At 36.3% G+C, this 13,798-nt stretch overlaps 2 protein-coding genes across 2 annotated transcripts in view; one reads left to right on the top strand and one right to left on the bottom strand.

The window, feature by feature from the left end:
* smim7 (small integral membrane protein 7) overlaps positions 1-1,829 on the bottom strand; it is a 3,622-nt gene extending 1,793 nt beyond the window's left edge. The window contains exons 1-4 of the mRNA XM_008406318.2: positions 1,731-1,829; positions 1,494-1,535; positions 1,345-1,397; positions 1,144-1,234 (exon numbers count right to left, since the gene is read on the bottom strand). Of these exons, the coding sequence (XP_008404540.1) occupies positions 1,144-1,234; positions 1,345-1,397; positions 1,494-1,535; positions 1,731-1,756 (212 nt within the window). The 5' untranslated portion in view covers positions 1,757-1,829. The remainder of the gene's footprint in view (positions 1-1,143; positions 1,235-1,344; positions 1,398-1,493; positions 1,536-1,730) is intronic.
* A 1,164-nt stretch (positions 1,830-2,993) lies between these two features.
* tmem38a (transmembrane protein 38A) lies at positions 2,994-13,798 on the top strand. The gene is made up of 5 exons (XM_008406319.2): positions 2,994-3,470; positions 9,767-9,923; positions 10,903-11,087; positions 12,270-12,357; positions 13,432-13,798. Exons 1-5 carry the CDS (start codon positions 3,344-3,346, stop codon positions 13,781-13,783), a joined length of 909 nt encoding a protein of 302 aa, XP_008404541.1. The 5' UTR covers positions 2,994-3,343; the 3' UTR covers positions 13,784-13,798.

A 13,798-nucleotide genomic window follows, 5' to 3' on the forward strand; every position in this document is an offset into this window, starting at 1 on the left:
GCGTCATCACGACTTTACACAAGTGAGTCTTTACCTCCGCGGCAGAGGCTCCGCCGAACCCCTGGGGTTCGACTGAACCAGGTTAAGAACCACTGAGTTAGGACATGTTAACCCCTTGTTAAGCAATCTTGTGAAGTCACCTAGAACCAGCCAATGTGGTTGGCTGGTTCTAGCCAGCCAACCACATTGGCTGGCATTAAACATTAATTAATGTTTACCATTAATTAAATTATACTGAAAGCTCTTCGGTACCATTTCTTGGTTCGCTTTAAAGGAAACTATACCTAATTTGCATAAGCCTAATTTCAAATACATGTTTATTCAAATTACAGTTTGGAATCTGAATACAAGAAAAAAATGTTTTGTAAACATTTTTGCTGTCATACAATTGTGAATAAATTTTGGCAGTAAAAGACAAGCAGCCATTTAAAATGCACATCCTGACACAAAACAGGGACTTTTTAAATTTGTACAGAAAAATAAAGCAAACAACTCTTAGTTTTTATTTTGTGTCACTTTTAGAACAAGAGAGACGGCCTTCAGTTATAAAATTATAACAACGTTTTATTTAGAAGTGATTTAGCTCAAGTAAAATGAAAATGCTTAACTTTAAAGTGAATTTGTTTCTTTTTCTTGTTTACATCAAACCATCATTATAGTATCAGCGCCTCGCTAAGAAAATAATATCGACCCTTTTGTTGGGTAAATATCCTTTATTTTTTGGTTTTGCAGCAGTAAAAATGAACTCAGTAACATTAACCCATCCATCCATCTCCAGCCAACGTTTCGGGCGAGAAGAGGGGTCACCCTGGACAGGTCACCAGTCTGTTGTAGGGCAACACAGAGACACACAGGACACACAACCATGCACACACACACTCACACCTAGGGGCAATTTGGAGAGGCCAATTAACCTGACAGTCATGTTTTTGGACTGTGGGAGGAAACCGGAGTACCCGGAGAAAACCCACCATGCACAGGGAGAACATGGCAAACTCCATGCAGAAAGACCCCAGGCCGGGAATCGAACTCAGAACCTTCTTGCTGCAAGGCAACAGCTCTACCAACTGCGCCACTGTGCAGCCCGTAACATTAACCCGTCAGCTGTAAAGTCCAGAAACAAACACGCAGATATTTACTCACAGAATCATGCAAAACATCATGAAGACGTTCCAGAGAGCGATGAAGATCCGGAAGTACCGCAGGCTGAGGAGGAACTCTCTGATGTTGTCACCTGTTAGCAGGCAGCAGACGCAGAAATGTCCAGATTACATAAAACGATTCTTCAGTAAATAAACATTATTAGTAAAAACCTAAAGGTTCCTAACTTCCTCTTACGCAGACCTGTTGTTGGAGCTCCGGACTCATCTGCAAATCCATGGGACTCCTTCCTCTTTCTGAGAAAAACAAACAAACAAACCATCAGCTGCTAGCCTGAAGCTAACCGGCTGTTAAATTAGCTTTAACGTAGTTGAAGTGGTGGCAATACGAACAGCTTGAAATTCAGCACAGCTCCTGCATTGACCAGCAGCGTCCTAAAGAGAACAGAGAGGAATGTTGTTGTTAACCAGAAAGCTAATGCCAGCGTTAGCTGCTGCCTGGCAGTAACGTCTCACGACATTCATCGATGTTTTCCCGCTAAACCGGAAAACAGCAACACACTCAAAACAAGTTAATCGTTGGAAACTTTTCTGCTTTGTAAACCAAAAGTAAAAACATTTATAAATTACCCGAATATTAACAGATCCCCTAGCATTTTCTCCACATCACAGAAACACCTTACTTCCTGGTTTCTTGACGTACGCGGGAACGTAACCAATAAGATTTTAGAACGTCATTACGACGGGTAGTGGTTTTTTTGCCCTGGATTCAGATTGTAAGGCGCAGGTGTTTTACGATTCGCAAAAAGTTGCAAAAAACGGGAGGTATACCTCCAGTAATCTGAGTTGGATACGTTGAGTGTCATCTGTCGTCAGTGTAAAGACTGAAGCAGATGAAACAAAGCAAAAAACGTCAACTCATACCTTTAAGACATGCTGTAGGGACAAAATACAGGAGAATGGGCTGTGAATGACGTCACACTGCGTTAGATGGATTAATTTTCAGCATCTTAACTAGACTATTTTATCCTCAAGAAATTATGTTGTCAAGCTGAATCAAAACCCATTTTTAAATCATTATCTACATTATTTGAACGGTATAATAAAATAATGATTTATAATTTTTTTCTCTCACATTTTATAATCTTTTATTATGTGGTTTCTGTTTTCAGCTACAGATAAAATGCAAAAATTGTTACAATGCAAGGAAGATGCAAAATGTATACATATTTAAGCTTTTATTGTGCTTATATTTAATTATTAAAAGGTAATAATTATCAATAAATGACATTGAGGTGACAAATTGTAGTACTTTTGCATCTTGATATAACAGAACTGAAAAACTACAACTATATAAAATAACTGCTTAATAAAAAAGCAGAAATACACAAGTAAACAGAATAATAAGTAAAATAAGACATAAAATAGTATACTTTTAGCACAACACAATAAGTGCTAATTTTATTGAAATATTTTCACATTTAATTATTTAGTAGGAGCTGAAACATTATAATTAAACAAATTATCTAATTAATATATGTATTCCAAATTTTCTTTAAATTATGCGTTAAATTTACACTTTAATTTAGTCACTTTTCGGCCTCTGTAGAAACAAGAAATGTTTTGTCGCCCTCCAGTGGAGAGTAAATATTACTGCTATTTTCTTTTTCCTAAAAAAAATTWAAAAAATAAGCGACCAAAATGAATTAATTTGAAGATAATATCAAATGTAATGGATTAATTTTATTTACTGTTCCTGTGCCTTTGACTAGATTATCATCTTCCGGAATAACAAACACCGACGGTTTGGATTATTCTAGATCTATTAATGGCGGGTGACGCGATAATCATCTGATCCGGATTTAGGATTTTTTTTCCAGATTATTTTTTGCCCTACTGAATAAAACCTTCGTCCATATTAAGCTCGGCCACGTGTCTCTGTGTTTTGTTATGGGTTTAACCCTTTAAACGACCCAGTTTTCCGTCTTCCTGAAAACCTCCCGGTCACCTGGAGAGCGGAGCAGCTGCGGGATGGAGGCGCGTAAAGGAGGATGAGGATGCGGCGCAGAGCCTGTGGATGTTCCGGGTATTAATAGGAGCGCTTGAGTGTCGCAGGCGTTACTTTCGAGACTGGGGGGCTTGGTGGAGGCTCGGCGGGCTTCTCATCCAGACTGCGAGGTCGGAATTAAAAAAAAAATAACAACAAAAGACAAGGAAATAAAAGGGATTTTTCACTTGGCAACATGGAAAACGTACTCGCGGTTCTGAATTTGGGCGATTTCGCCCAGGCTTTTTCCAAAATGGGAATGTTTCCGGTGTTTGATGTCGCCTATTACATCGTTTCCATCCTCTACCTCAAGTACGAGCCAGGTGAGTGTTTTCACTTATTAATACACAACAACACGCAGAAATGTGTCTGAATGCTGCATTTCGGAGTAATTTAAATGAATTCACTCAGTTATTTTAGTACAGAGTCACATTGTAACCTTTCCTTTTAAAGCGTGACCTGTTACATAAACTGCAGCTGCAGCTGAACTCTGCAGACCGAGTTAAACCGGGTTGGTTTTCTCCACGATTCGGCTTATTTGAGCAAGAAAGTCTGCAGAAGGATGAAACCTGAGAGAAGAGAAGGCCTGTGCATGCCAGCAATAAATAGAAGAGCCWGAAATAGACGGAGTCAGCGCCTCTGAAGACCCCGTGTTGCACTTTTTCAGGCCTCAGAGTTTCCTCTCCACTAAATCGCAGTGAAAGTCCTGACATTGTCTGCTTTATTKTGGTTTACTGGAACATTTCATACTAATAGAAACATGCAGAGCAGTTGATTTTAGCCTCTGTTCAGAGCAGCTTGCTCAGTTTGCATGATGCCTTATCATTTAGTCCTGTGGGGAAAGGTTTCCTCTGTGTTTCGGTTTTGTTTTTTAAGGTAAAATTTAAGTCCATTTGAATTTTTACAAAGCTTTTATAACACCAAATAATCAATAAAAGCTGCAAAATATTCTCTGTTCCTGTCACACTTATGTTTACATGAATGTCATCATGACAGTTAAAGCTGCTGCAGTATTTAACTTTTGTTGTTGTTTTTTTTAACATATTTGTTAAAACTGTCACCATGTTGTGACAGTAAAATATGAGACAGTCAATCTGTGAAAAGATACGTTTCTTCCACTTACTCCATGAGCTGCTATCGCYGTCTGAAGAAATGCACCAAAACCAACCAATCAGAGTCAGGAGGCGGGTCTTAGCGCTGTCAATTACCCCCGTCTACAAGCTGCTAAACGTGTTAACGGCAGAGAAAGACTTTACCRTCACAGGAAAACAGTTTRTCGGCTATGCTAACTAGCTTTAGCATTCATGACAGGCTATAATAGCTGCAGTAGAAGAGAACAAGGAMATTGTGATCGACAGCGCTAAGACCCGCCTCCTGGCTCTGATTGGCTGTTTCTACCTTGCACTGGGAGCACTGGGAGAAGGCAGAGGAGCTACATCTCTCCACAGACTTTCTGTCTCATACCAAACAGGACATGGTGGCAGTTTCAGCAAATATATCTTAAACAAAACTAGAATTCAAACTCTCCTTAACAAGCCAGGAGGCGTAAAATAATAAAGAAATTAATGTTGAAACTGAGGAGCAAAATCATACAATTACAGACTTAAAACGTTTTTAGCTAGTTTACAGTTAGCACTACTGACAGTTGTCTTCCTGAAAGCTAAGCTATCTTTGGAGTTAGCTACAGAGATGCTACGTGTAGCCAGCTAACTGTGGCTCCAAAACAAAGCTACTGCAGTGAATTAATGCCCTTTCCTGTTTCATTAATTAATTTAAAATGAGTTAGCTAGCTACATGTAGGTTTCACTTTGACATATTATGAGGACAGAAATGCTGTCAAAAAAAAAAAAAACATGAGTAGATGTCGGTTTAAACGTCATTTAAATAGTTTTTATTTTATGCGGCTGTTTTCTGTCCAGAACCTGAGCTCATTTTCATACCGATAATTTGACAGTCAAATGCCAACCCAGCRTGTGCGAGATCATGAATGAGTCTTTCAGGCTGAAGGAAGAGAAGACCGGGGTCAGAGGTCAGAGGTCAGGCCCAACAGTTGCGAGGAAGTCATGCTGGATGTATTTATAGGCAGGGCAGCATTTTCAAAGATCAGATTGCTCTCGCGCTGAGCACCAGKCGGACCATGACCCCCCCCACCCACCTGTTGCTGGAGATTTGCTCCTGCAGCTCAGCTTTAATGTCKGCGCTCCAACGAATCTATAATTATTATYCGTRCCGWAATTATAAAGTTATTCCACTTAAGATGTGGTTCCTCCTAGAGGTTCATGTTCATTCAGATTTAATTAAAATCATGGTGCAATTACCAATAAACATTTGTCTGTCTGATATTATTTTACAAAACAGCATTATTTGGTATACCAGGGGTGTCCAAAGTGTGGCTCGGGGGCCATTTGTGGCCCTCTGGAGGGTTTTGGGCGGCCCAGATGGTCTGCTAATCTGGTCTGTGGCAATAGATGGTTGAGGCAGATGGTCCCTTTTTCAACAACTTAAAAAAATATTRGGTACACAAAATATTTTCCCCTTTATTAACAAGATTTTTTACATCCTTATTAATTTTTTGGACCCACTTTTTCTCAAAAGCAAAACTTYATATAAGAAAACAATCAATCCAACAATGACATACAATCTTTTTCAACATAAATACAAATATTTTGTTCATTTTAATGACATTTCAATTGTTCAGTTTGTTATTGAGCAGCTAAAATAATAATAAAAAAGGTACCGAAAATGTGTTTGGAAAAAATGGTATTTAAAAAAATATAACATTTTTGTGGCCCCATTTGCTTTCAACTTAATGATTGGGATGAGCACAAATATAGCAAMATTTCTGTCAATTATTTATAATTACTATGACAAAATCAACAATTTTGACTGGAAAATAAACCACAAAAACAATCAGAAGACCCTGGAGGAGCTGATATGACAAGATGTTCAGCATTATCTAACTTCTAAACAGTTACTAATATTTTAGCAGTTAGTTAATGGATTTTACCAACACATAAAAACGTCATGTGACGTCACACTTTTGGGAACTTTGTAACTCCGTATATAACTGCCATGACTGTTGCTATGACAACAACAAAAAAAAGTTCCAAGCTTAGCTCCAGCTCTCACCTTTCAGTAAATTACATTTCAGTAAAATCAATCGTGGATAATCGATTATTTATTGGGATGTAAATGAAAACATGTTGTACCATCAGATTGTAACTCTTTGTGATTTTACAAAGTAAAATTGAGAAATTCATTAATTATTAAGTTATAAACAATTGAAAATATTGCAATTAATCTGAACTGAAACTAAATTCAATGAAATGTAATAATAATCTGACCCTCGGGAAACAAAGACAGTTTTTACAGTGCAGCCAATAAACTACACCAATAAAAACAAGTTTTGTTTTTGTGTTAAATATGAATTTTACATGTTTTACTTTGCCTTCTGTTGTCTTGTATAAATCAGCTGTTGTTTAGTTTTTATATTCCACACCAGAAACCATTTTGGGAAAAAAATTTTCCATATGGTTGAAACTTTTATTATTTATCTACGTGGTGCTGAAACAGGATCATTACAGCGACAATAAAAACAAACGCAGGTCAAATAGAATATGACAAAAAAATTCACTGCAACAAAAAATACTCTCCTTAAAACAAGTTAAAACATAAAAACAACGCGCCGTGTGTTAAATCTGGTGCTTTTTATTAACATTAATGAACTGTCGATTGAAAACAACCTCCAATATTTTGCTGAAATATTACTTTTTAAGTTCATCTTTTGTGTATAAAAAGATTTTGTGTTTCTGTAGTGTAAGATTTAAAAACTTTAAAGATCAGAAAAGTAATAAAATAAATCAATTTTACTTCTAACTTAAACGTTTTTTCCTCTCTGCCTGAAGTTAAATCAGAAAAAACTTTTATTCTTTTAGCTCATTTAGAATTAAATAAATTATTTCTATTTTCTACAAACTAGGAAACTTGTTTTGTTAACTTTGTATACATATTTGTCGAGGGGGATAACTAACTAACTAACTAACTAACCAACTAACTAACTAACTAACTAACTAACTAACTAACTAACTAACTAACTAACTAACTAACTAACTAANATATAAGAAAACAATCAATCCAACAATGACATACAATCTTTTTCAACATAAATACAAATATTTTGTTCATTTTAATGACATTTCAATTGTTCAGTTTGTTATTGAGCAGCTAAAATAATAATAAAAAAGGTACCGAAAATGTGTTTGGAAAAAATGGTATTTAAAAAAATATAACATTTTTGTGGCCCCATTTGCTTTCAACTTAATGATTGGGATGAGCACAAATATAGCAAMATTTCTGTCAATTATTTATAATTACTATGACAAAATCAACAATTTTGACTGCAAAAGAAATCACAAAAACAATCAGAAGACCCTGGAGGAGCTGATATGACAAGATGTTCAGCATTATCTAACTTCTAAACAGTTACTAATATTTTAGCAGTTAGTTAATGGATTTTACCAACACATAAAAACGTCATGTGACGTCACACTTTTGGGAACTTTGTAACTCCGTATATAACTGCCATGACTGTTGCTATGACAACAACAAAAAAAAGTTCCAAGCTTAGCTCCAGCTCTCACCTTTCAGTAAATTACATTTCAGTAAAATCAATCGTGGATAATCGATTATTTATTGGGATGTAAATGAAAACATGTTGTACCATCAGATTGTAACTCTTTGTGATTTTACAAAGTAAAATTGAGAAATTCATTAATTATTAAGTTATAAACAATTGAAAATATTGCAATTAATCTGAACTGAAACTAAATTCAATGAAATGTAATAATAATCTGACCCTCGGGAAACAAAGACAGTTTTTACAGTGCAGCCAATAAACTACACCAATAAAAACAAGTTTTGTTTTTGTGTTAAATATGAATTTTACATGTTTTACTTTGCCTTCTGTTGTCTTGTATAAATCAGCTGTTGTTTAGTTTTTATATTCCACACCAGAAACCATTTTGGGAAAAAAATTTTCCATATGGTTGAAACTTTTATTATTTATCTACGTGGTGCTGAAACAGGATCATTACAGCGACAATAAAAACAAACGCAGGTCAAATAGAATATGACAAAAAAATTCACTGCAACAAAAAATACTCTCCTTAAAACAAGTTAAAACATAAAAACAACGCGCCGTGTGTTAAATCTGGTGCTTTTTATTAACATTAATGAACTGTCGATTGAAAACAACCTCCAATATTTTGCTGAAATATTACTTTTTAAGTTCATCTTTTGTGTATAAAAAGATTTTGTGTTTCTGTAGTGTAAGATTTAAAAACTTTAAAGATCAGAAAAGTAAGAAAATAAATCATATTTACTTCTAACTTAAACATTTTTTCCTCTCTGCCTGAAGTTAAATCAGAAAAAACTTTTATTCTTTTAGCTCATTTAGAATTAAATAAATTATTTCTATTTTCTACAAACTAGGAAACTTGTTTTGTTAACTTTGTATACATATTTGTCGAGGGGGATAACTAACTAACCAACTAACGAACGAACTAACTAACTAACTAACTAACTAACTAACGAACTAACTAACTAACTAACTAACTAACTAACTAACTAACTAACTAACTAACTAACTAACTAACTAACTAACTAACCGTCTTTTAAACGGAGCAGCTTGTCTCTGAGGATAGTTTGAGTTCATTTTATTGTATTTTTTCCAAACATTCTCTTAGTTTTCAGCTTTAATTCTTTATTTTACTCTCAGCTGGAGGATATTTTATTCCAGGATCTTTMYYGCTTYATCAGKGTGTGACGTGAAACACGCGGCTGGGTGTCGRCAGAGACTCGGCCCACAGGGACGTCAGGAAGCCGCTGATAACATGTTTATGCTCTTTTAGTAACAATATGGCCGTTGGATGCTGACAAGAACGTTTCACTGCAATTTAAAATAAAAAATTATTTGTAAACATCGGCTGTCTTTATTTTTTATGTGTGAAACCTGCAGAAAAAGGAACTAATTACTGAGTTATTAATATCTAATTATTAAGACTGAATGCCATATATATATATTTAATGAGTGGTTCTCAATGTGAGGGTCAGGATAACCTGAGAGGGCACAGGACACCGAATGTGTGGGTCAAAAATTATTTTTATTTTCATCATGATGTTTATGGAGGCCAAAATATAAAAACACCAAATGAATGACTAGACAGCTCAATATATTTAAAAAGTACATTTTCTATTTAATAACTGAATATACCTTTTAAATAATCAAATTAGGGTAAAAAATGTAATTAAAAAAATAGTTTTAAAAATGAATGTGATTATGTCACTTTGTGTTTGAAATAAAGAGTGAAATAATTACATATATTTTACGGAGGTCAAGAGGTCACCACTAGTTGAAAGGTTCAGGAACCTCTTGGGTTGAACTGGTTTGGACTGTGAGCATGTCATGTTGTCATGTTACCACTAGGAGTCGCCAAAGTAAAACCTTTTATATCCCTGCACATTTCTCCCTCCGTTTATTTGCYGTCTTAGTTAAAATGAGTTTTTAAAACCCAGTTTCGTATTTGTTCTCAGTGTTGTGAAGCATTGTTTTCCTCCTCAGGCTCGGTTGAGGTGTCTCGCAGGAGTCCTGTGGCCTCCTGGCTCTGCGCCATGCTGTACTGCTTCGGCAGCTACATCCTGGCAGACATCATGCTCGGGAGCAGCCCGCTCGACTATTTCCAGTACAACAGCCACATCCTGCTGGCCTCGGCCGTCTGGTGAGAGCACACTCATCATCTACAGATGATGKTTTATAAGATTTATCCATTAATATTCAGGTTTTTAAGGCTGCATTCACACCAACYGCTGTATTTGAACTCCGGACCGATTTCTCTRATTTGGACCAAAAAAGTGAATTCTAGTTCACGTAAAAACTCCAGTATYAGTTTGGTTGAAGTGAACTMTGATGCAGTTTGAATGCATAATGTGAATGCAAGTGCTCCAAAAGCAGGAAGTGGACTACAGCGCAGGGCATTCTGGGTAAATGTAATCAAAACATAYATGCTAAACTAGCGCTAGCRGGAGAAATGGCTCSTGGACAAAAGAGAAATGCTACACCTAAAATCTGATGCCACTACATTTTTGTTTACATTGAAGAAGGAAGTTATCCTCAGTGTCTTCAGCGCAGGGCATTCTGGGTAAAAACAACCAAAACAAATATGCTAATCTAGCGCTRCTGRGAGAAATGACGTGTTCTTTTACCAMAGACAAAAGAAAAATCCTACAAMCACTAAAATTGTTTTTGTTTCCATTTCRAGAAGAAAGTAGCGCTCAGYGTCTTATTCTGAGGTTTTCATGTCGTTTCCTTCAGTGGTTCTTGTCGCAGCGCCCCCACAGGCAAGGAGGGGAACAGGTTTTTCAAAGAGTTCAGATTGTTAATAGAACAAAATCTTAATTTCTGGTGTAAATATCTTGATACACTTGAAATAAAACAAAACTAAATTGTAAGCAACTTTTCAGCAAGATAGAGAATCTTGTTTTAAGTCAATAATTCCTTAATATTGATGAAAAAGTTCTAATTCCACTGGCAGATTGTGTCACTTTAACGTGAAATGTCTCGTTAGCTCCGCAGGTTCTTGTCACTTAGTTTTATCTTATTTAAAGTGAACCAAGATATTCGCACCAGAAACTCGACCAGAACTCCTTGGTGGTATTTGGTTTTTCAGTTGGTGACTCTCCTCTGTTACACCTGAACAGGTACCTCATCTTTTACTGCCCCCTGAACCTCTTCTATAAGTGTGTGGCCTTCCTGCCGGTCAAGCTGGTGCTGGTGGCTCTGAAGGAGGTCGTCCGCACCCGTAAGATCGCCGCCGGCGTCCACCACGCCCACCACGCCTACCATCACGGCTACTTCATCATGGTGGTCGTTGGATACGTCAAAGGTCAGTCAGAGGCAATTTAGCAGATCATACTGTGTTTAAATTGCATTTTCAGAGTTTAGCACCTCTTTAGATCCAGATTAAAACAGGATTAGTTCATAGTTTACGGTTTAAATATTTTTGAACTGAAGTCTAAAAATGAACAATCACTTGTACATTTTTAATGGATGCGAGTAAAATGCTTGAATTTCAATTAGGAAAGTGTTTAATTTATTCCTCCTTTTAAGCCTAAAAGCCAAAATTTAAAACGTTATTTACTGCTGAAACATGCCAGATTTAAAGTACCTTTTGAAAATAAAATTTTTCACATTTCTGTGTTAAAAACTATTAATTTTTATTGCTCTGATGTAATATTTTTGAAATTACATATTTTCATTTGCTATATGTGGAAATTCATCATAATCAACAGGAAAAATCCTTATAAACGTCAGATTGTGTGATGTAGAGTTTCACTACAGTTAGCTTCAGTAACGGCTCCAAATCTGAAGCATGATGCCACAAATCTGAAGCATGACGTCACAAATCTGAAGCATGACGTCACAAATCTGAAGCATGATGTCACAAATCAGAAGCATGACATCACAAATCAGAAGCATGACGTCACAAATCTGAACCATGACGTCACAAATCTGAACCATGACGTCACAAATCTGAAGCATGATGTCACAAATCTGAAGCATGACATCACAAATGTGAAGCATGACATCACAAATCTGACGTATGATGTCACAAACCTGAAGCATGACGTCACAAATCTGAATCATGATAYCACAAATCTGAAGCATGACGTCACAAATCTGACACATGACGTCACAAGTCTGAATCATGACGTCACAAACCAGAAGCATGATGTCACAGTTCTTCACTTTCCTGACTAAATTCACCATTTCCACATATTTTCCAGTTGGTTTTATATGAAAGCAGAAAAACTACAAATTTTAAAATGTGATTGATTAAGAGTGTAGTAATAAAAGTAAATGTTTATAGTTTTTATCTGTGGCCTGTTTGTTTTATTGTGATTTTTGCCGTCCATGCTCGTCGGTCCTCTTTCTTGTCGACAACTAGTGTTAAGTATTTATTTCATCTGCTCTCGTCTCTGCTGTCCAGGCTGATGATAAAGAGGACAAAACAGACCTTTTTCTCTCTTGTCCTCATTTTTTTTTCGTGCTATTTTTATCCCTTCAGGGTCTGGAGTGGCTCTTATTTCCAATTTTGAGCAGCTGCTGCGCGGCGTGTGGAGGCCCGAGACTAATGAGATCCTCAACATGTCATTGTAAGTGAGAGAGTGGAAACTTCTACTGCCTCTTTAGTTTTAAATGGCGTATAAATATGGCTTTCATTCACTTCAAACTGCGCTTTAAAAATGCAATAAGCATTTCTAAATTAGTTTTGTTTCATATTTGAGTCTCATCCACTTCTTTAAAAAAAAACTACCCAACTGTTTCTGTAGCAATAACTTCATGATTTCTGGTGTCTGGAAATTGTTTCAAAAATAGAAGGGCACTGCGCCGTTACCTAGCAACCCCGTTGCCTAGCAACCTAAGCGGAACTCCAGAATGATTGGTCAGCTGGTTTACAGCTGACCAATCATAAGTCAGCTTCATGACTTACTATCCAGAAAATGAGGTTATTATAGTTCACTAAAACCAGCGAAATATTGATAACTGATATTGAGAAGACGTTTTCGTAAACTGAAATAAAAATGATAATAATAATAAATAAAGCTAAACTAAAACATACTGGAATTATAAATAACATTATTCATTGAATGAATCGGTTTATTAGCTTCTCGAACTGATGTGAAATTTTAAGAGTTACGTCAAATTATGGCACTCCATAATCCTCCTGGCAGCGCTTATGCTGGTCCGCAAAATGGCCGCTGGGAGAAAACACCAGAGCCAGTTAGTTGTTCAACAATAACTGAATACTTTTTATTTTGGAAATGTATGTCTTCTGTTGCGTATTCATTTTCCCGTCACTTTATACATAATCACAATACTTCTGAACCTAAAACGGAACCAAAGTCTGAAAAAACTAAAACTACCACTATAACTAATAAAAACTAAATATTTAACTAATAACTTCTACAAAATGGCAAACACTAAACTAACTCAATTAGAAAAAGAAAAATTCAAAATGAAATGAAAATAAACAATAATGGAAAACGGAAAACTATTAAAACCCTGCCAGAAACCAGTTGCTGCATCCTTGTTGGTTGTGCAGGAGGCTCCACTTCTGCTTTTCAAATTTGTACGGTTGTATGATTGTTCAAGGAAGMAKAATAATTCAYCTTTAAATYTTTGTAGGTTGATKAAACATTTTCTCAGCTTTTCTTTGCTCTCGGCAGCCCGACTAARGCCAGCTTGTACGGAGCGATTCTGTTCACCCTGCAAGAGTCTCACTGGCTGCCAGTGTCCAAGAGCGTCCTCATCCTCGTCTTCACCCTCTTCATGGCCACGGCGAAGGTAAAACCCTCACCGGAAACCAGGACATCATATTACGTACGGTCAGAGGCGAGTAGAGTAGCCAAAGATTATTCTCCAGTAAGAGTAGCACTACTTCAACATACTTTTACTAAAGTAAAAGTAAAAAGTAGCCATACAAGACAAAAAACACAAACACATCAACTAAACACAAGTCAAAACTGGAATTATCCAGTCAGGGATGTTTCAGGAATCCACCTCTTCCATTTTGTTTAGTGAATTACTGAAATA

This window comes from Poecilia reticulata, linkage group LG4 (assembly GCF_000633615.1).
Source record: "Poecilia reticulata strain Guanapo linkage group LG4, Guppy_female_1.0+MT, whole genome shotgun sequence".
Classification (NCBI taxonomy): Eukaryota; Metazoa; Chordata; class Actinopteri; order Cyprinodontiformes; family Poeciliidae; genus Poecilia; species Poecilia reticulata.